The sequence below is a fragment of the Triturus cristatus genome, chromosome 3_2 (genome assembly GCF_964204655.1).
Source record: "Triturus cristatus chromosome 3_2, aTriCri1.1, whole genome shotgun sequence".
NCBI classification, from domain to species: Eukaryota; Metazoa; Chordata; class Amphibia; order Caudata; family Salamandridae; genus Triturus; species Triturus cristatus.
Window position 1 is genome coordinate 1,056,057,620 of NC_140584.1, and position 24,405 is coordinate 1,056,082,024.

Below are 24,405 nucleotides of genomic sequence, written 5' to 3' on the forward strand. Positions count from 1 at the left end.
CCCAATGGATGGAGTTAAAACCAGTGTGACGATAGGAGTAAGGATGTTTCCTATCTAACTAAGTCAACATGTTTCTGCCCAGGTGACCAAAAGTTCAAGGCATTCATCAGGACCATTGTCTTGTCACTCTGCTAGAATGCGTGAAACAAAAACCATACTTATTAAGTATATGAATGTTGTCGAGACCGACTGCAGTCTGGTCTTCTTGCAATAGCAGATAGAAAATCTGCCTCTACCTTATACAGGTCCTTTATCTGTATGCGGGTACCGAATATCCCGGCATAGCTCCTTCGTGATAAAGGCCAAAAAATGGCAGGGTTGAATAACAGGAGATTATTTATTGTTTTGCTAAATATAAGAATCAGGGAGATTGAATTTCTCTTGGAGTTGGAGGAAAGGCATGATCGAGTTATTAAGTAACAATTGATATACGAAGAAAATACCCTTTTCTTTCCAATGTTTGTAGTAAAAAGATTTGTGACCAAATTTAATGTGCTTATTAAACCATATGGAGGAGGAAATGTGTGCATAAGGTGGTGAGAGTATTTTAAAATAGGATACTTGGAAATGAAAGTACAATTGGTCATAAACATAATGTCCTGAAAGGAAAAGTCCTGTAACAAGGAACGTTCAACAACAACCCAAGATGGAATAGGTAGCTCTAGATAATCTTTGGACATAGCATAAAATTGACGAATTAAAAAAGCATTATGGTACATTTTAAAATCGGGAAATCGAACACCACCTTCTGATTTAGGATGAATTAATTTAGAGAGAGCAATATGAACTCGCTTATTGTTCCATAAAAATTTAGTGCAAATAAAATTGATCGGAGCAAAATAATAATTAGGAATTTTAAAAGGTAGCATTTCAAGTATGAAAAGTATTTGGCGAACAATCATCATTTTAATCGTATCTAGTCTACCCCACCAGGATAAAAATATTGGGGACCAGGAAGAAAGCAAATTAGTAATCTTGAGTTTTAATGCAGAGACATTATGAGTTAAAGTATCCAAAATATTTGAGGAAAACCAATGTTCCTAAGTATTTAATTTTTTGGGGACACCAAGTAAAATTGGTGGTATCAAACCTGTATTGATAACATGATGAATTTAAAGGTAAAATTTCAGTTTTAGAAAAATTAAGTTTATAGCCAGAGACAATGGAGAATAGAGCAATCTCTTGTAAAAAAGGTAGAAGAGATTTGCAGCAATTGGACATATAAATAAGAATATCATCTGCATAAGACGATAGTTTAATATTAGGGTTATTTCTAATACGTTCAAGAAAGGGTTCCATACAAAGGAGAAAGAGTAATGGAGAGAGTGGACAACACTGACGGGTACCTCGTTGCAGATGGAAGTCAGGGGAGAAAAGACCATTGACAAATACACAGGCACGTGGAGCAGTATATAGTAATTTAATAAAAGAAATAAACTTTTGACCAAAGCCAAACCATTGAAGAGTATAGAGCATAAATTTCCAATTTATTCGGTCAAAAGCTTTTTCAGCATCAAGTGAAAAGGCAGCTAAAGGAGAGGAGTACTTCTTTCCAAGGGCTAAAATATTTGAGAACATTGCAGCATTGTCAGAGGCAAGTCGACCCTTAACAAAGCCAGATTGATCTGGTTTGATAAGAAGTGGGATAATGCTTTCTAAGCGTGAAGCTAAGATTTTTGCAAAGATTTTACAATCATAATTAATGAGGGAAATAGGTCGAAAGTTTTTACAGAAGGAAGAGTCCTTGGCAGGTTTGGGAATGACAATAATAAGGGCTTCTAAAAAAGAGCCACATGCTTTAGAATTTGAGAGGAATGTGTTAAAAAGATTTAATAATATTGGTGCCAAAATTTAGGAAAAAGCTAAGAATAGCTTGATTGAGAAACCATCTGGTCCCGGTGCTTTGGCCTTTTTTAAAGATTTAAGAGCATTGGTTATATCTTGAAGGGAAAGATCGTTCTCAAGGGGTAAAAATGTGTCAGAAGGATGTGTGTCCTCTGTATAAAGAAGTTGATGATAAGATTGGAAGGTATCAATAATGTCAGAGTCGGAGGAAAGAAGTTTGTTGGTTGTTTCTGAATGTATAGGACCAATATTTGTATGTTCTGGTTTAATTTTAAAATAGTTTGCTAACATTTTCCCTGCTTTATTTTGGCCACCATGAAATTTAGATTTAATCTTAAGAAGAATATTGCAAGCATCAACAGTAGCAATTTTATTTAATGCAGTTTTAGCTTTAATTAATTCTTGCAAAGCGGAGGAGGATTTAGAGGAATAGTAACTGTGTTCTAGGGATGTAATTTTTAGAAGAGTTTCCTGATATTTAGTTTTAAGTGATTTTTTTTTCTTTTGCAGAATAAGCAATGGTAAAGGCTCTAGTGAGGCTTTAAAGGCATCCCAATTATTATGAACTGAAGTGTCTGAAGGTTTGTTAAATTGTAAAAATTCATTAATAAAAGAGGTTGCTTCTGAGACAAAGGTTGGATCTGAGAGTAGGTGATTATTAAAACGCCAACGGCCTTGTTTGCAAGTGGTAAGTGATAGATCAAAAGAGGCAGAAATGGGGGCGTGATCAGAGATAAAAATAGAACCAATTTCTGAGGCATAGAGACATGGGAGTAATGGTTTAGAGACCAAAATATAATCACTACGGGACATAGCATGGTGTACAGGAGAAAAGAAGGTAAATTCGGAAATGTCAGGATTACATGTTTTCCATACATCATAAAAAGGACAAGAGGTGATGGCAGATTGAAATGCTTTATGAGTTTTGTCAGGCTTGAATTTACAGTTAGATTTTCTATCAAAGAAGGGATCCAGCCAATTATTGAAATCACCACCAACAATTATATTGGGATTAGAGATGGAAGAGAGTTTCAATTTAATGCAGTTGCAAAATTGGGGATCGGGTTTGACGGGACCATAAATATTAAAGAAAGTGACTTGCGTTTTATTAATTATAGCATCAGCCATAACCCATCGTCCATTGGTATCACATTCTGTTGATACAATTTGTGCATTAATCGATTTATGAAATAAAATAGCAACACCACCATGACGGTCAAGAGCAGGGGAAAACACAATTTGATTAACCAATTGACGTTTGAGTTTAAGAGATTCCGCATCTTTACAGTGAGTTTCTTGTAAAAAGGCAACATGGGTATTAAGTTTGGATAGGTGAGACAATACCTTTTGACGTTTGACACAATGACCTAAACCACGCACATTCCACGAGACAACGTTAAACATGTTGATGAGAAGGGAGGAACATAAGGAAACGGGAACAATAAGCTGCAAGACCAATGTAAAAGAAAAAGAAACAACATTTACCATAGGATAAAAATAACACACTCAAAATGAGAAAAACACTCATAAAGAGAGGAAGATAATAATAAGAAAAACCCGTAGAGAACAATAACCAAGATACAAAAAGAGAGGGGAAAAGAAAGAGAGGAGAAGGAGGAAAAGATAGAAAAACTGAATAAGTAAACAGATCAAGGACAAGAGTCCAGATCTGAAAAGAGATGAGTAGCAGGTATGAAGGGAGCAAGTTAACGCCGAAAGAGCGAGGACGGCGGTAAGAGGCAATAGGTACTGAAAAGCCTCTTAAAAAGGAAAGAAATAACAAGTAATAGAAGAATAATGAGAGAAAGAACAGAACGAAGAAATAGTAGTAATTTAAGTGAAATAAAACCTAAAAAAAAATGAAAGGTAAAAGAGCACTAGAAAAATAGGAAAGAAAAACAAGTAATAGAGAGATAAGATAGATAAATATTTAGAAAGACAGCATCACTATATATCTGAGAAAATAAATTAAGCCTTAGTGTCCAAAAGAAAAGTAAAAAGAACAATAGAGCAATAAAGAGATAGAAAAGAAAAGAATAGTATTAGAGAAACAAGATAAATATACATTTAGAAGAGCAATATCAATCAATTAACGAAGAAAAAATTAAGCGTTAGTGTCCATGTTACGAGAAGAAATGCTGTTTAGAAATAGTTTCAGCTTTTCGGGATCGTCAAAAGAACGTAAACTTCCTTCATGAGTAATTTTGCAAAGACAAGGATGGAGAATGCCATATTGAATATTCAAATGTCTCATCTGGGGACGAAGAGCCAGAAATTCTTTACGATGAGCATTAGTTGCATTGGAGACATACTGTGAAATGAAGATATTATGTCCCGACCAAATGAGACGTTGTTTAAGTTTAACAGCCTTCAGAACCTGCATAAGTTCAGTAAGTTCCAAGAAGAGCATTATAATACCACGTGGTTTATTTGAATTAGGGTGAAGACGACCCAAACGATGAGCACGCTGTATATTGAGAGGTGAGGGAGATTGAAGGTCTAAGAGATCCGGGAGAAACTTCTTCAGGAAGGACAGCATATCCGGACCTTAAATATTTTCCGGAAGACCATAAAGGCGAAGGTTGTTCCTCCGATTTCGATTTTCAAGGTCTTCGGTGTGGAGTTTAAGCTTGTGGATTTCTTGCTCAAGTAGAGGAATTTTTGTAGAGATATCTTGAAGGTCACCACATGATGTTCAAGTTCCGACACCTTTCCTTCCATGACAATCCAGCGGTCTTCTATTTGCTGTAATTTTTCATTGGTAGCAGACATAAAAGGTTGAAGGCCTTGTACCTCCTCTAGAATAGAATCAAGGACCGGATTTTGTGAGGAGAGAATGGGAGAAGGCGGGTCATTTTTGTCTTTTTGGTTTTGCGCCTGAAGAGGATGGTTTAGACGTGGCGTGAGGGTCACTGGCCATCCTGAATTGTTGAGTAGAACAATGAGAAGTAATTAGAGAAGGACGATTCCGTCCCATAAACCAATTGAGAAGAAGATAAGAGCAACAACCATCCAAAAATAGGCAAACAAATTGGAAATAAAGCAAAGGGGTAGTAACAAAAACAATAGTCACTGGCGAAGGTCATTTAACATACAACCCAATGTGAAGAGGAATCGCCACAGCATGAAATGACCAATATCTGCATAAATGCAAGGTAAGTATCCATCAAAATCAGAGGAAGGACAAGGGTCATGTAATGCGCAACATTGAAGCAAAAGCACTCTGTATCATGGATAATTCATAGCAACTCAGTCAACCAAAAATAGTGGCATATTGAAGAGAGGTCACGATTATGAGATCCAGGTCATAGTGGTACAGAGTGCAAGTACAGAGATAAGTTCCTTTTGGTTTTCATACTCCTGATGCCAAAAAAGACAGAAGAAAACTGCATGGTATTTAGCACATTACAGTAAATAAACTGTAGAAATACACAAAAGAATAATTACATTTGTCCAATAGAGTTTGTAGGAATTACTATTATATGGATGTTTCTCTCTCTCCTCGTATCTTTCCTGTTCCCGTTAAGCATGAAGTAATGAAATAAAACAACAGCAGAGCTGGCAAGGGAAATTGAGACAGGATGATGAGGCTCACCCGTTCTGTTTGTGTACCACAATGAGTCAAAGGTCAAATTACTCTACTTTCAAAAAGTGACTGCCACCTGAGGGGAAAAATGTTCCAGCCGATAGGAGACTCAGAACGCGAGCGCCACTACTTAAAATGGCGGGCGCCCGCATTTCTGTGAGGTGAAAAACACTGCCACATTTCCCGGGCTCTAAAAGAATGTTGGAGATGCAGTAAAGCGGTCAGGAGACTCACCGCTGTCGCATCACATCGGGACCGCAGGCGGGACTCGAAAACTCCACGTCCAAGAGACACTTCTTGTAAAGAAAACTCCGCGTCCGAACGGAGCTTACAATAAGACCGCCATGCCCTCTCAGCGTCCAAGCCACGCCCCCGCTTTCCCCATGCTGACTAGCTTGGCCCCTGACATGTAAATCCTGTGCAGGATCTTTAATTGAACCAGGCGGAGTCTGGAAGAGATTGCCACTTCTTTGGGGGAAGACAAGCCTCCTGCCATTCTTCATCATCAAGTTCTATACCGTCTCTCTCCCACCGCCCCCTGGTCTGGACAAGTGGATCAGAGGTGTTGTTGATCCGTTTTTTGTATGTGAGGGAGACCGCTTTTGTGGTCATGTAGCCATCTAACAATCTGTCTTCCAGCGGCGACGCTTCTGGAAGGGATTCCCCACTGGACAGGTTTGACATTAGTGCATGTCGCACCTGCAAATAACGGAAATATTCTGAATCAGCTAACTCATACTCTTTCTGTAGGGTGGCAAAGGACAGCACTGCCCCCTTCTGCCAAAGGTCCCCAGTCCGTGAGATCCCGATCAAATCCCAGTTTCCAAACCCTTTTGAGATTCGCAGGGTACCCAATTGCTCAGCATCCCACAATGGCGTGGCTTGTGTGAGTCGCCAGTCCCATCACAAACTTCTGTTCGCCGCCTTCCAGATGTGTACCGCGTGTTGGGTAGGTCCCGTGAGTGGAGTCTTTGTAGCAAGTGAGTAGATGGCTCTATTAAAGTTACCCTCGGGGTCATCCTCGCACCTATACATGCAATGGTTAATTGCTGCTAGATGAGCAGCCCAGTAATATTTTCTTATGTCAGGGAGAGCGATGCCCCCATTACACCATGAAAGTACTAGTTTTTGCAAAGCTATGCGTGGCCTGCCTTCCCACAGCAGCTCTCTCTGGAGGCTTTCAATTTCTTTAAAATAACGAGCTGGGACTGGGTCCGGGTGGTTCTGCAAGGCATAGAGAAATCAGGGTAAAGTCATCATTTTAAAAAACGCTGTCCGTCCCAGCAGGAAGAGCAGGAGTGCCCTCCTATGTGGGACGTCCCATTTCAGGCATTGGAGAGGGGGGAGCAGATTCTGTGCATGCCTTGTCTTTAAACGTGATAAAAACGGCCAGATATCGGAAGCCTTCTCAGGCCACTTGAATTGGACAGTTCTTACGGCGTTTAGGGGCTCACCCCTGAGAACATATACGACCGATTTGGCCCAATTGATGCTGTACCCTGAATTCTTCCCAAAGTTTGTGAAAATTTTAATGGCGTTAACAAGCGAGGCTCTAGGGGAGGCGAGATAAAGGAGGATGTCGTCCGCATAGAGAGAGATACGGTCCTCCCAGGTGTCTGCCCACTTGAGGCCTCGGATTGTCGGATCCCGCCGGATCCATGCCGCAAGCGGCTCAAGGGAAAGAGCAAAAAGTAGAAGGGACAATGGACATCCCTGACGTGTCCCTCGGCTCAACTCAAACACCTCCGACTTTTTGTTATTGACCACTACTTGAGCCAAGGGCTCACTATACAATAGTCGTACCCACCCAATGAATTCGGACACGAAACCCAGCTTTTTCAGGTCCGCAAAGAGATAAGCCTATTCGACGGTGTCAAATGCCAGTGTGGCATCCAGAGACACCACCGCCGCCGCTTCTTAGATCGTGTCGATCCTGCCCATCACTCCATGAAGACGCCGTAAATTTAGGGCCGAATTTCGATGAGGCGTAAAGCCCAACTGATCAGGGTGAACTAACTTGCTGAGAAGCGGGGTCAGACGGGTTGCCAACAGTTTGGCCAAGATCTTGGGTTCTGCATTTAGCAGTGAGATAGGTCTATACGACGAGCACCTGTCCCTTGGCTTCCCTTCCTTGTAGATGTTCACTAGGGTGGCTATCTGCTGATCATAAGGAAGGCTCCCCCTCTCCCTACTCTCCTCGAAAATTGCTCGCAGGTGTGGAGCGATGGCGTGAAGCTTTAGCTTGAAGAGTTCGATCGGCAAACTGTTTGGGCCTAGCGCTTTACTGGATTGAAGGTTTCTTATCGCCTGCACGATCTCGTCCTTCGTAAAAGCACCATCTAAAGACTCCCGTTCTTCGACTGACAGGACAGGAAGCTGTATGTCTGTGAGCAGTGCCTCCGAGTCTGTTTCCGGCAAGTCAGTGCTTGAACAGTACACTCGGTGGTAGTGGTCGGTGAACTCATTTGCAATCGCCAGCGGGTCTGTTAAGATTCCCCTCTGCTCATCTATGAGCTCTGGAACCAGGCGGCTAGCTAAGTCCATTCTGTCAAGCCAGAGAAGAAGCTTGCTTGCTATATCACCTAAGTCGTAGACTCTGCCCTCCTTTTCTCTGCCTAGAGTTTTGGCCATGTCTGTGGCTATGGTCCTAGATTCCTCCCTCTTGAGTTTGAGGTCATGCTGCTTGGCCTCTGTGGCCTCTTCTTCCAATTCTACCTCCAGCCGGAGGATGTCTGCTTCCACTTGGACCAGGTCTTTCACTTTCTCTTTCCGAACACCTGCTGTGAGTGAGAGGGCCTGACCCCTTAGTACCGTCTTAAAGGCCTCCCAGAGAGTTTGGGCCGACATAATCGACCCTGCATTTTCCGAATAGTATTGGTGTATGGCCCGGAGCTGTACCTGACACCACTGAATTGAAGTCTCCCCCAGCTATAAGATGACCGTCCGGAATTGACAGAATTATTGCTCCTAAGTCTTTGTAGGTACGGTTTTGTAGGCCTGGTGGGACATATACAGTCATCATCGATAGCGTCCTGCCCTCCCACTGCCCAGATATAGCCGCGTACCTCGCCAAGGCGTCCATCCATGTGTGTTGTATTGAGAGTGGGAAAGACTTTTTGAGCATATTACCCACCCCTCTGGAGCCAGAATTAAACCTTGAGTGTGCCATCAGCTTGTACCCCCACCTGTTCAGGGTCTGGCAGGATTTACACAGAAGATGTGTCTCCTAAAGGAATACTATGTCCGGGGAATGCCTTTTAATATGTTGGAAAATATTCTTTCTTAAGACATCTGTTTTATTGAAATAATTAATATGTTATTACACGTAATGTGCAATTGTATGCTGCATACTTTTTGTGTAAATATGTTTCATAATTTGTATCAAAGTCATTATAGTTTGTTATTATTCCGTTTTGTAAATTATTTTTGTGTGGATTTTTTTCATAACTTGAAGTTACTATACAAACTGTGATGTTTGTTACCTTGATGAAGCAATGCTACTCTATTGTGAAACACGTGTTGGCAAGTCCTTTGGAATTAAATCTGATTTAGGGACTCTCAATTGACGTTGAATTCAAGAATTTCGAACAATAAGTTCTAATTTGATGTAATGCCTAATAACCTTCCTTCTGAAATGTAATGGAAGCTGTTGAGTTAAGCATATGCAGTCCCCTGGGCCTCTCCATGCCTTCCTGCATTGCAGAAATGTTTTTGGTATTACCACTGCATGTCTTCCTGACATTAAACAAATGTTTATTTAACTGTTGCCGCTATTGTTTACTGCTATCATATTAAGGGGCACTTTGCAACAGCAGAAAGGAGGTTCTTTGCAGGCTACTATCTCTGCACTTGCAGCCAATTACATAGGAAAGTCTGCCTAATTAATTTAAAGAAGACTTTTCTGTGAATCCACACAAAGGCCCTATGCACTGTGTCAGTTTAATGCTTCTGGCGCAGTTCTAAGAATTGACCAAATTTGAAGTGCAAACACATACGCCTGTCTCTTAGTGTCTAAGTGGAGTCACTATTTCTGATTCTAGAATTATAAAAGTAACCGATAGTCAAGAACTCCACTTACAAGCAACAACCTACTGGTTTCCCTGTTGCACGTGTGTTTTGTGGGAAGAGTAACACCAACCCTGCTTTCTGTGGAGGGCATTGGTTTATGCGCCCTGTAGTGTGAGAGGAGGAAGAAGCTGTGTAGTGTAAAGACCTATACTCGTCTAGGGATCTTTCAGTCCACTGGCTATGGTACACTCTGGCTTTAGGTGTTTGACTTACCGATGACTCTCACTTCTAACTACTGAAAAATGTGCCCTTACTGCACTGCATATGGAGTTAAAATACAAGTTCCCTACAAGGACCCGAATGCATTATGAGGCACCTTACTAGCCAGGGGAGCCAGAGTGTCAATCCTACGTATAAGGCTATGTAATATTTACTACTGATTGATGTGACTATTTCTAAAGTGCGCTGCTACCTGTTACGTGTTCTGGCGCTAAAATGAAACATTTGCAGGAAACGGTGCTGGATGGTCCAGAGGAGAGAATTAGCAACTAATAAATGAATAAATATGTTTTTAGTTGTTTATGAAAACTAGTAAGTGATAGAATGGAGCGTAGAGAAACGAGGGCATTCCAGGCTTTGGAGGTGAGACAGTGCCGTAGCGCGGAGGGTCTACAGGGGTGGTTCCCTGGGTGCAAAATACTTAGGGGCGCAACATTTTAAAAGAAAAAATTCCGACCCCTAGCCAGTGGACCATTAGCACTTCCTGAGCCAACGGTGCACTGGTTAGGGGGTGCAATACATACTTTAAAATATTTTCCCCGGGCGCTGGCAACCCATGCTACGCTGCTGAGGTGAGATACTAGTCTGGAACATCTGATGCAAAGAATGAAGACAAGATTAGTATATGTGGAGCACTGGTGACTGGAAGAGTAGTAATGCTTAAGCATCTTCTGGATATATAGGTGGAAATGACATATGCATCGTGATTTTATAAGACGTTTTCCTATTGGCAGCCAGTAACGGGAATATAAGTGGCATATCTTCTAAGTAAGACTCTAGTGAAAGTGAGATATAACAAAGATTTCTGATATCTAAGATCAAGCATGCACCAAAATTCTGGCAAATTTGATGACACTCTAGAGTGTATTTAGGAGACTAAGAAAGATGGAATTTCACTAGTCGAGCTACAGCAGTGGCTTGAAAAAAGATGGTGCAGAAATGGAAGGGGATAAACTGTTGGATCCTCTTTTGAACTTTAAGGGAAAAGAAACATAAGGTATTATGAGCCTAAAATATGAAGTTGGTATTGAAGACGACCCCTGAGGTATTGGCTGAAAAAAACAGAAAGTGCCAAGGTGCTAAGCTCAGACAGCCACCAGCTGGAGTCTTATATACAAAGTGTGCTAAAGACTAAGGTCTCAGTCTTATATGAGTGAGGACAGAATAAGTTGTACGTTCAACAAGCGATGAAAGACTTGCAGGCCTTATACTGGGACACAGCGATGAAGTGCCCCCGTCCACTCTCAGACCAATTGCATGTCTTTGGTATATGAGAAGAAGTTTAGGCTGAAAGAGTGAATCAAAGATGCAAGAAAGACACATAGAGATTAAAAAAGAGTAAGTCTAAGTGCAGAGTCCTGAGGTCGACCACAGGGGATAGGTTTGCATTCAGAATGGAAAGGGGAAGCAAAACCCATTAGGAATGAGAAGAGAGAAAGGAAGAGGATCACTATAGGACATTGCCTTTTTCCCTATTCTGTGTTTAACGGGAGGTCAGCGTTGGAATACTAAGTCAGACACTGCAGAAAGATGAAGAATAATTACAGCTGCTGCATCATCAGATTCATGACAGTGATTCATTGTACTTAAGAAAATGACCAAAACAATCTTGGTACCAAAGGAGGGACAGAAGCTTGACTGTTGGTGATTGAAGCAATGATGAGATTCCAAGTGTGCGGATAGTTGGGAATTGACATAAAACTCAATGATTTTGGTAGCTAAGGGGAGAAGGGGAATGGGTCTATAATAGACTGGTTGTTGGATCTAATGTAGGCTTTTTTTTAGTAAAGGGAGCATAGGTACTTGTTTTCCAAATTTGAGGAACATATCTATCAGAGCGGAAGAGATAATACAGGGTGGTGAGTTGAGGAATCATTCTAGGTGCAAATAATTTCAGATTGTTGACAGGTGAAAGTTCTAATGGACAGCCAAAGGACAGTGCTTTAAGTTTTGCTAGAACTGTGTGTTCCTCAAGAACAGAGTAAGAGATGAAGGTGTTCTCAGAAGATTAAAGGACACTGGTAGACTGAGTGGAAGAGGCAGATGAGGAGGGAGGATTACTGGAAGGCTCGTAGGACTGGAGTGATTTTGGGCTAGATGTATGACCCTTTTTTGCGGTTGCATTCAGGTAGATCCTCCCGTTTGCGACCGCAAAAAAAGGTAATGGCATGTCCAAATGCTTTTTTGCGAGTCACTGACTTGCAAAATAGCATTTGCGACTCTCGCTATTAGGAAGGGGCGACCCTTCCTAATAGCGAGACTCAATGCCATTTACTATTGTTTTGCCACCGCATTTGCAGCTGCAAAACACTCGCAGTTTACCACCTACTTCAAGTAAGTGGTAAACCACTCGCAAACTAGAAGGGGTTCCCAGGGGACCCCTTATTCTTTGTGAGTATGTGAGAAAATACTTTTTAAGAGCAGGCAGTGGTCCCAGGGACCACTGCCTGCTCTTAAAAAAATGAAATTGAAAAGTTAAATTTTTCTTTTTTAAAAGCATCCCGTTTTCTTTTAAGGAAAACTGGATGCATTTAAAAAAATAAAAACTAGTTCATTAAAAAAGCAGTCCCAGACATGGTGGTCTGCTGACCCCCGCAGGCCGCCATCCCTGTGAGTGCTAGCCATTCCCAATGGGGTCGCAAATTGCGACCCCACTGGGAATCACAAACAGTGTCTGAGACACTGTTGTACATCCCAATTTCAAAGCCTCAAATTGCGAGTCGCAAATGCAATGCATTTGGGTGAAATGTGAGTGAACCCCCCATTGCGTGTTTGAAAAGATACAGGAGGGTGAACAAGTCCTCACTCACCATTGCTTGCCTGTCCTAAGCTGCAAGGCAGACTGCAGGAAAGAATATGCGTAAATTATGTGTAACGAAGCCAATCAAGCGATAATACAGTTGAAGAAATAGAGAGATTAAATGTATAAAAAGATAGAATGTACAATACAAATTCAATGAGCAACATGCCACCGCAAATAAAGTCTGAGGAGATCACAGATAACTTAATACAATGTAGCAATTTCATAGGAAACAAGGGAAAACATGAGTGTTATGAAAGAAGTGTAAAAATGCACTGCTATGGAATAGTGACTGGTTCCTAGAGTCAGGGCGCAGCCATTTAGGTCTAACTCAATCAGTGTCTAACAATATTCCACCAGTGTCCTCCCGGAGGAGACATGCCATTGACTGGAGCTATAGAGAGGCCAACTACAAGGACCTTGAAAGGGGAAAAGGGGTTTGAAATGGAAAAAAAGATAACACTGCTGCAGAACCTCGTCTGCTGGGTTCAGAATGGCAGGCTGCTCTAAACCATGGGGGTTTGTTTTTAAAAAACAAAAACTTTGGTAACATTTGGTGAGCGGCCGTCCACCAAAAATGTTGTACCTTGAGAGGAACCTTCACAGGAACCAACATGACGGTGCTTCCTTTCAAGGTACAGAGATCACAGCTGGGATGGTAGTGGACTATTAATTAGGCGGATTGTAGTCCTTCCGAGTGGCACGCATAATGTTCTCCGCCTCCCTGATGGACTGTACTCCATTCGTCCGGCCTTTAATTTGTAATTAGAATGTGATAGCATAAATACAAGCATTTGACAAAATGAATTGATAACTAATATATTTCTATCTTAGAAAGGTTAGACATTTTCTTAAATACATTTAAAAAAGGGGAGTCTTTATAGATCAGTAAAAGTTACCCTCTCCATGGATGCCAGTAAATAGGCTTATTATTATTATTTGTATATCTTTCCCATTTCCAGTTTCACCAAAATATTTATTTCATCACCATGATTGATCTTTAGACCTCTCTAGAGCAATCACAGTAAAAAATGGAACAGCATTCAAAATGATTTTTCATCGCTTGCTGCTGGTTCTCCTAGAATCAGTATAAGTTTCCATTTGAATAATGTTTGGTGTTTGGATATTTGGGCAATGTAAGATTGAAGTAATCTACACTTTTACCATAGTTCCACATCGGATGCAATGAGTTTTAGTTTCCTCATTTGTGAATGTGTCCAACAGATCCATATCAATTTATTACTGCGTTAGCCTGCCAGGCATGTCAACTAAAGCAATAGGAATCAATGACAGACAGGATTCTCAGTCCTGTTATGACATTGCTGTCCTCAATTCCTTGGACCGGTCAATTCGACATTTTAAAATCATCTCCATAGGATTCTGCCCAATTTTGTTATATAAAGTTGAAATCAGAGAAAGATAAAGGGATCGGTTGAATGGCTTTTTAGTATTAAATCATGTATATAGGTTTGTATATCTACTAAAGGAGTTCTCATGAAATATTTGATAACTGGATTTAATTTGAAATACCCCTTTCTGTCAGATTTGTCTAAAGCAGTGCTTCCCAAACTTTTTAGAACCATGACCCAATTTTTAGAACAACAAACTTTTGCAACCCACCTAGCTTTAATAGACACGAGGCGGGGCATTGTTTGTAAACATCACAACCCTGACCATGCCCTGTGATATCGGACTGTGGCCGAGATATTGCTATGCCCACAAAAGTGGCAGATGGTAATCTGCACTGAAGTCTGGAGCTGGGACAATTTTCATGGTGGTCCTTGTCTGTCTCATCAGTACACTAAAACGGCAAACCTTCAGAAAAATATTGGTGTTGAAACCAATGGTTTTAGTAACTTTGAGATACCTCTTCTGCAGCATGGGGTAAAGCCTCGTATCCATTTTAGTGTTAAAACAAGGCCCAGTGATACATTTTAGACTGAATATATATTTCGCCGTTTTATATAGCGCGAACACTACTCAACAGCATTGGAGCACTTTACATGAGCACCAGATTACATTTCACAAGGTCAGATGAAAAGCACGGGAGATTAAGTGATTTGTTCAGAATCAAAGGACGTTGAGACAACATCAGGATTCATGAACCTGGTATCAAGACTGACATATCAACATGCCAAAATGTTGTGGTCAACTAGAATATCATAAAGGTAACCATAAAGAGATTAGTATTAGTTTACTATACTTACCATCTCAAATGTGTACCTTGATGATATATATATATTCAAGATGTATAGATTTGAAGTTAAGAAGAGGAAATCTATACTTAGCAATGTATATTTACCTTAATGCTATCCTGTTTGCGACTCTCTAGGGGACTTTAATCCTGCAATCCTTGCTGGCGCTACTGTTTGTTGCTGCTGCTGGGCTTCGGGCTGCTCTTCGCACCCCTGCTGACATCAAGCCCACGAACATCGTGCCCTGGTGGGACTCGCTGTCCCAAGGTGCACCGTGCCTTGGCTCCCGCATTGTTTGCAGCTGCCACTGAGGGAGGCGTGGTTATCACGCTATAAAGCGCTGCCTCAACCCCGCGGCGCGGGACGCACGCGGGCGCGCCAGGTGAAGCCCGGGCCAGGGGCGGGCCCGTCTGAGCCGGTCTGAGCCCGACCGAGGCTGGGCTGGGCCACCTCCCTTAGATTTGCTCATAGGTAGCCCTAATGTTTGTGTATTGCCATCTATAAAGTGCTCTTGAGCTAGGGATAGTAGTTGGGGGTTCCATAGATTAAAACCGTAGTACTTAACTCTCTAAAATCCAATTAACGCTTGTTTTAATTCATTGACAAATTTTGTTAAGAACTATTGTGGACTGGGGAGTTTTAGACAGTAAACAACTATGGGTAAACACCCCCCCCCCCCGCCCACTAGGCCAACCACTAGGCAGAAAGCTTCTTTACCAACTCCAATTGCACAACCGACTGCTATTGACAAAATGCTGCAGCAGGCAATAGGAGTTGTCTCCAGTGAAATAGAACGCACTGAGAGACGCCTCTCATTAACACCAATGATTCCAAGCATTACGCCAACTACGGAGTTAGAGTTATCCTACTCACCCCAACCATTGGCTGCTCCCACTACTCTAGAACTGCTGTGCACTCAAGAACCCACAGTCTCGGAAAATAACAGTAAGAATGGTATGGGTGGGGGATCAAAAAGGAAAGGCGGACCTAGGAAGCTAAATGCTTACAAGGGAGGGAAACACGTGAAACATACCCCCAAGGAGGCTTTAAACAAACCGCCAGGGGGTCAAGTTGCTAATGAAAGTAGCTCTAAAACTTTGGAGCCCCCAGCATAGGTATCACAGTTGGTAACAGAGCTCAAGGTTCACTTTGAGCAGCTCATTAAATCTGAACTCGAAGTGGCAATGAGACGTATTGATAAGTTAACCACAGTGATGGACTCGTGGGGGAGTAAAGTCGATGCCAGTTTGTATACCATCGAACATATCAAAACAACAAATTTGACAACTGCTTCCCAACAAAATCAGGAAACTCCGTCTACTAACTTACCACCGCCCGTCCCTGAAGGGATTGAACAAACCGCCCAAACGTATGCGCCCACTGGGATTAATCCCCTTGCCCAACAATACCAGGCCCCAGCCATCCCCCAAAATAGGCCGTCCCACCTCCCGGATAATGCCCATGACTCTAGGCCTGTGGCAATTACCCCAGGTCCGCCAATAGAACAACAGGCACAAAGAACCTCTGCTGCAGACATTCGGAATACATTCCATCCTTAGATGAGGGAAACATGCCCTACACTCCCTTGTATAGATCTGCCCCCAGCTTCTACTCCCTATGTTGTTATACTAGCTGGAGTCCCAGAGTTGGAAAAAGGCCGAGGGGAGTCATATCCAGAATTGAAAAACAAAACAACTTACTGGCTAAATAAACATAGACCACTCCCCCATCTAATACAAAGTTAACTTTTTTTTGCACGCAGGGTTAGTTGACTGGGGCAGAGGCGTAAGGAAATCCTGTGTTCTGATTAATTTCAGGGATCGTAGGGTGGTCAGCATATTCTCGGATGGGGATCCCCCAGGAAGATAGGAGGCACCCAACCAATCCCTTTGGACTTCTTCTATCCTCCTAGCCAGCTGTTAAATAGAGTGGGAAGTGTGTATAAAAAGTGGGAATTGAGAGCCCAGAGTGGCAATATGCAAAATATGGGTCGGGATGTGAAAACATCATGCCATTCAACATTCCTGTGAGCAATAAGTTTAGTCCCCTAGATCTGGTTGATTGACTAAATCCCATTCCCAAAAGCTCGACATCTATTATTAATCAGACATTCGAGCTTCAATACTGTGAAAGAACAAAGAGTGGGGATTTATTAGCTGAGAAAACCCATGATGCCACAATAGTTCCCAGTACCCCCAGTGGTTTTTCCAAGATGACCCGGGACTCTGACTGTATCCCACAGATCGAGGCAGGAACCCACGATCAGGTCAAAATTGTGCAACAACTAGCACAACAGGAAGGGAGTCCCTTACACACCCAGACCGTAAGCACAGATGTGCTACAGAACCCTAAGATCTTATCCTGGAATATAGCAGGTCTTAGCTCAAAAATGGATCTCCCAGATTCGGGAGAATATATAGACACTCATGAGCTATGCCTCTTCCAGGAAACATGGTCAAGGCTAGATTTGCATAGAGTGGGATACGTCACATACTGTATTCCAGCCATCCAGGGGCCTAGGGGGAGACCATCAGGGGGCCTATGTACCTGGGTTGGCATACATCTGGGATGCAACATTAAAATGATAGATACCCCCTCTCCTGATATTCTGTGTATTCTCCTCTCTTTCTATAACATCTTAAAGATAGCCATTATTAACATTTACTCCCGTCCAGTGAGGCAGGGGCAAATTTCGCAGACAATAGATTGCCTGGATACTTTTCTTCACACTTTACCATAGTATAACCACGTAGTTATTGGTGGGGATTTTAATTGTCACTTTGAACCCCTAAATGGCATCGATAATACCATTACGAGCGAGGAAGACTCGGCTCGGTCAATTCCTGATTGTAACATCTACCCAATAAGGGAATGGACCCCCCCCCTAGTCCTGCAGATGAATTCACTAACACTTAGCCACTCACTCAGGGCATACAATGGCCGCTTCCCCTCCACCAGCCCGTGTAACCTTACTTTTAACAAGTCAGGGCAGGCATCTACAATTGATTACATCTTGATAGATGTAGAATTATGGCACAAAACTATAGATTTCTCGGTTAAATCCCGATGTAAAAGTGACCATAATCCGTTGGTGCTTGAAATAGCTTTCCCCCAGTCTAAGGACTATCAGAGTATATCCTCACAAGCAGTGCCAAATCTAGTTGCAATAGAAGGGGGTAGAAGAGTACAGTGGGGAATATTTGTACAGTCCCCAGAAAAAGTGGCCACCCTGTACAAAGAAATTACCTCTTTTTTAGAAACTGCATTTTGAGCATCTGAAAACAGTCAAGGTTCAGAATTCCTGTCGTTACTAAGTAGGAATCACCAGGAAGTGTTTTTATAATAATGACTACACCAATAGTTCTGACCCTAAACCCAAACATCCCTGGTATAATAAAATGTGTAGGGATGCTAATCGCGCTCTACTACTGGGGATCAAAAAAAATGACAACCAATGTATTAAAGAAAACAGGGCATATTACAAAAAAACCTTACCTGAAGCGAAAGCAACCTGGGAGTTAGGTGAATGGGAAGCAATTAGAAAAGCTTTAGACAATCGAGACATGAGAGGCTTTTGGAATTTAGTGAAAACTGGAAAATCCGAAGGCAACTCAGCAATCGAGCCAAACTTGGGGGAAGAAGTTTGGAGATCCCATTTTAAAACTTTATATACAAGGATCGTAGATGGTGCTGTAGTTGCTAGGGAAACGGTAATAAATTAAATCCCCCTAAATAGAAGTGCCACCCCTTGTACAATGAAAGAGGTCACTGCGGCACTGGGTAAATTGCTTCCAGCCAAGGCTCCCGGGCTGGATAGAATTCCTGGCGACCTATTTAGAAATGAACAAGCAGCGTGGATTCCCTACCTATGGACATTGTTTAACGCCATCCTTCAAGGTATGGCAATGCCCCCGACTTGGGCAGGGGCAGAAATTATTCCTATTTACAAAAAAGGTACCCCGCTCCTTTTGGGAATCTCTGGTTGTCACTGTCTCCACTATGACTCTGAATTCCGCGAACTTTAGCCTATTGGGAGACTTAAATCTTCATTTTGAATGCAGTGATACCCCCACGGTGCGAGGTCTCTTAGATGATTTAGAAGCATGCCAACTCACACAGCTTGTTAAAGGGCCCTCCCATGTAGTAGGTCACTTATTGGACCCAGTGTTCTCAAACATTCCGGCCATTACCGCCTTCCTCCCAAGCCCTCTCAGTTGGACGGACCACTATCTGGTTCATATCTCCATCAAGGTAGCTGATAACTTTAAAAGACAGCCCCCTCCTCCTATCCCAAGGCGCCCATGGCACAAATTAGACAGCAGTCTGTTTATAGACAATCTGAAAACCACGTGCCCTGTTTGGCCGGTGAATCTGGAGGAAGCAGATGCCGCATACAGAGAGTGGATTAATAAATCTCTAGACCAGCTGATTCCCATGACACTGTCCAAGCCCAAACGTGGACAACCGCATCTCTGGTACTCAGAGACACTTGCTGAACAAAAAAAGCAATGTAAGCTGCTTGAACACGCCTGGAGAAAATCCTATGACCCCCTAGCCAAAATTAAATTCAGGTCTGCAACCAAAATATATCATAAATTAATTAAAAAAGCTAAGGCTAGATACTATACTGACACGATCCTGTCAAGTGCGAATCAATCTAAAACCATATTTTCTATGGTGAAAGACATGACTAAGCTACCAGAAGGCCCCAGTAATATGATTACATCTAATACCCATTGTAATGAGATTGCCACCTTTTTTATAAATAAAGTTCAGGGTATATATAAGTCGTTTTCCTCGACTGAGACAAGCCCCGATCCCACTATAGTCGAGACCTTACAAGATCTCCCACACTCTCTCTGTACCCTCTCCCCTATTTCAGCGGACCAGATGGATAGGCTGACCGTAAAAATTAAATCCGGATCCCCTGAGGATCCTGTAAAACCTGAAATGGCGCGACTTCATAAGGATCCCATTTTGCTAGAAGGTCAGAATTTGATTAATAAAACCCTGGACTCAGCCACAATACCTAGATCATGGAAGCATGCTAAGGTTGTCCCTCTATTAAAGAAACCCACTTTGGATCCCTCTAAGCCGGAAAATTTCCGACCGATATCCTTGCTACCTTATCTATCCAAGATAGCTGAATCTCATGTAAATTCCATCTTGATTAACTATCTAGAGGTCAATGGAATCTTAGACGACTCCCAAAATGGTTTCCGGACGAATCATAGCACAGAATCGGCCCTATTAGCCGTCACGGAACAACTGAGGGAGGTACAGGACCAAGGTGGTACATCGGCACTGGTCCTGTTGGACCTGAGTGCAGCATTCGACACGGTCTCCCATGAGATCCTCTTAAGAAGACTCTGGGAGATCGGGGTCCGAGATGGAGCCCTAGAGTGGTTCGTTTCATTCTTGACGGACCGCTCCTTTCAGGTCCATGCTCCACCGTATAAATCGGGAAGGTTTCCGCTGTGCTGTGGCGTTCCCCAGGGGTCCGCACTTAGCCCCACTTTATTTAACGTGTACGTCCGCCCTCTGGCCATACTGGCCAGAGCTCGTAACATCAAATTAACATCTTATTCGGACGATACACAGTTTATCTTCTCCTTTTCCAGCGATACCAACGCCGACAAAATTAAATTTCAGGAAGATCTATCGGCCATTGCAAACTGGATGACTGAAAATTGTCTCCAGCTCAATTCATCCAAGACGGAGGTTCTACTGGTTGGAAAGGAGACTCAGAAATGGGATGATCAGTGGTGGCCGCCTGTATTAGGCCCTGCACCTACCCCTAAGAAGGAAGTCAAAAACTTGGGTGTTATGGTTGACAACCGACTAGATCTCGATTCCCACGCTAAAAAGGTGGCAGGCACGTGCTACAGCCGTCTACGGTCTCTGAGACCCATTTTGGGTTTTTTCGAACCCCAAGTTCGCCAGATGATCATTCAGGCCATGGTGCTGTCGCACATCGACTTTTGCAATGTCCTAATGCTGGGCTCCAATCAATCTACGATTCACAGACTTCAAAGGGCGCAGAATGCGGCCGCACGCAGTCTGTTTGGTTTGCCAAAAAATTGTCACATCTCCCCCACCCTTCATCGTCTGCATTGGCTGCCTGTAAAGCAGCGCATTCAATTTAAGGCACTTTGCCTTATTCATAAAATTCTCTACTCCTCGGGCCCCAAAATTTTGCGAGACTTAAGTACTCTATATGTCCCTACTCGGGCTCTTCGCTCTGCAGATCTGTCTCTGGCCCACATCCCCAAGATCCGGAGGAGCAGAGCAGGAGGTCGATCCTTCAGATATCTGGCCCCGAAACTGTGGAACACAATCCCGTCTGAAGCTCGTGCTATCACGAATCACTTGTCTTTCAGAAAGAGGATTAAGACCTGGCTATTTGGCACTCTTTAGGCCCGGTTCTCTGTGGTTCTTCCCACCCCTGGCTTGGTTGTTGAGTATCTAGCTCGTCTGCAAGCGCTGGGACGCCCTGTTGCTGGGGTAGCCATGTGCTATATAAGCTACCCTAACATAACATAACATAACAAAAGGTACCCCGCTCAACCCGGCAAATTATCGTCCAATAAGCCTCTTTGATATTTGCCCGTGTTCTCCTTGGTCGATTACAATCCTGTATGGAAGAAAAGAATGTATTAACACCTTTACAAGCTGTGTTTAGGACCCACCCTATTTCCCTATTAAACCACAACCCGCTACGTAATTAAATTACGCAAGAATTAATCAACATAAAATTCATTACTTTTAAAAAATTCAAACATACATTACAAAAATAATACATACTTTTAACACATATACTAACACTTAAAACACTAAAAAAATCAATACTTTTAACAACTATATTATGACTGTCAATATTACTAACATCAATATTATTAAAAACTATATTTCTTACCTGCATTTCGATATTCTGCACCACTATTTTTTTGTAAGTCGATATTTTGGCAACTCGATATTTAAAATTCCATATTTTGGCAACTCGATATGTAAAATTCAATATTTAGACTGTTTACCGTACAAAATCTTTCAAATAGCTGTCAGTTAAATTGAGATGCTTAAAATGTTTTGTCTGTCAGATGCTGCATTAATTGTTCTTGGCTTTGGTTAGGATTATTTTCAGAGATGTCCATAAATATTTCTTTCAGAATGTTTAGCACTTAATTTTGCACTTTGAAGGAATGCCAACCTCTGTGAAATTGTTTGCTGCCTTGTGGCTGTTTCTAACTACATACATGAACTCTCAAACAGTGAAACTAAGAGCCTTCTCTTATAAGTTATGCTTATATTCTTGAAATAAATCTTTAGATTCACTCCATGCACTTTTTAAAAATAAACTTTCAGCATCACTTGTTGGTATTTTGGGGGTTTAGGCAGGACATACCAAGCAGGGGAACTTGTGTTGGAAGACATACTAACTCTGTTCTTATAGCTGTCTGTCTCTGGTGCTTGCTTGGGCTTTCAGGAAGATTAGAGAGTCACCTGAACAGCCCTGGAATATTTTTTTTTAATACATTAGAACTGTACTTCATTTTCAAAAATAAAACCTCTCATTTCCAGTGGCTTTGTTAACGTAACTGGTCTGTACATAAGTATAGTGATCCTGATCTTAAAACAGAAGACCATATGTATATAAATGTATGTAATTATACAGTGGCATCAGCAGTGTTCTAAGTAACCCTCATAGAAGCTCAACCTTGCTGGGAGGTGTTCATCATCCGGTGATTACGTTATCATCCTTGTCCCTCTTCTGGTCTGTGGAGCCTTAACTTAGTGATATAACACGTTCATGACACCGCCTATTCCTCGTGCAGATGTCCTAGTGCTTCTTAATTCAGCTCTACGGGTTTTAGATTTTTCCCAAATGAATGAATTTTTCATTTGGGGTGAAATCAACCAATTACATACTAGAAACCTATTTTGCCCAGGTATTGATGACCCTTTGGATATTGGCGCTCCCTTGCTCTGTAGCTTAGTTCATGCTCTATAAGTCATGAACATGTATTCATTTGTTGCTCTTTTGATGTGGGTATGGTATGGAACTCAACACATACATCTGCTGTAACACCCATCGCCCCTGCTATTGGGTGCACCACAGGACCCTTTTCTAACCCTCAGGACTCCATTTTCCCAGAAACTTTGGCCAAGGCTCACCTAATTCTGATCTGTTGGTGTAGGGTCTGAAAGGCAGGGCTGAGCGCGTTGGGCTCTGCTAGCTTTCGTTAACAATTCATATTGTGATGTATTGACAGTATTTGTCCGCCATTTGAACAATCTTTACAAAAGATATAATTATTTAAATTGTACCACGAGCGGTGTTTCTCATGCCATGTATCAGCGGTGACGTATTTCTATTGACATCTTTCTTCTTTCTTCTTTGCAGTTCAGCTGAAGGATAGCTTTGAATCCCACACCTTCTTCTTCCTGGTGTTTGACTTGTAAGTATGCTCCTGTGCCTATGATTCTGTCTATAGTCATCTCCGTAATCACACTTTTCAACACTTTACCCCAAAAAAACCTTTCTTGTACATTTATATATGTAATTTGTATGGTGCACTGCAACTAGAATTGTCTTAGCACCGCCCATGTCCAGCTCAGGAAGTCACAGTGCGCAAGGGTCGTTAATTAGGAGCGGCAAGGAAGGGGTTGAGGAAGATTTGCATGTTTTGAAGGTACACTGTGTAGTATCAGGTTTGCCCCCATTCCCGGTGTCTGAGCAGTGTTGGAATGTTGAGAGTGAATGATGTAATAGAATGTTGGTGCAGGACCTGTAGGAAGCTAAGAGGTAGGGACAGGTGGATAGAGGGTGGCCCTACCTTATGTACTGTAACCCCGGAGCCTAGGATAAAATCAAGAATGTACCCCTTAGTTGAGTGACTCCAGACTCCTCTAACGACAGCACACGTATATTCTTTTTCTTCTTGACTGCCAGGACCAGAGCCAGGATTACTCACCTGCATGTTGGATTCCGTGGCTTGGAAGGAGGGTTTATAGCACTGTTTGTAGCAGAAGAGGTGGGTCTTCAGGGCATGTCTAATGCTGATAAGGTTTTGGCGACAGCTTGGAACCGCTCCCCCCCAACGTTTTGTGATCAAGGGAGCCCATGGAATTTTTGTACGAGTGGGGATATGGCTCCCTTCGTGCTGGATCACTGAAGAAGTGGGTGGCATTGTTTGTGGATATGTACAAACGTTTTGTCTGGTGGTCCCCATTTTGAAAACGCCTGTGGAGTACATGCCTTTCCAAGGTGGGAAAGCATAGGCTATACTTCAAGTGTCCTGGGGATGTAAGGATGGGGTTCACCATAGGATAACAAATCTCCTCATAGAGAAGAGAACAGCGGCATTTCCATAGTTTCACAGTTTGTGTATCATTGATGTTAAGCATTCTCTGTAGTGCGAAAAATCCTCAAAGGTACGCAACCTTGGGCAAGGTGCACCTTGTGGGTGACCAACTCATACCAGGAATGTCCAGCTGTAAACCATGGGCACTGGGTATGTGGGCCACAAAGCTTTCTCAAGAGATTTTCGAAGGCCTTGTATTGTTATTTTGTTGTGCCCTTTGTCCCATATTTTAACCTGTTTTCGTTGTTTTTCAGCTACCAGCAGAAATGATGTATGATTTTATATTCACCTACAGAAGTTTGCAAGCAAACAAAACTTTTTTACTTCTTT

General features: G+C 42.3%; 1 protein-coding gene across 1 annotated transcript in view; it reads left to right on the forward strand.

Moving 5' to 3' along the window:
* The window catches only part of PHKG1 (phosphorylase kinase catalytic subunit gamma 1), a 276,125-nt gene that overhangs the window by 110,887 nt on the left and 140,833 nt on the right, over positions 1 to 24,405 (forward strand). The window contains exon 4 of the mRNA XM_085649768.1: positions 23,115 to 23,169. Within this exon, the coding sequence (XP_085505894.1) occupies positions 23,115 to 23,169 (55 nt within the window). The remainder of the gene's footprint in view (positions 1 to 23,114; positions 23,170 to 24,405) is intronic.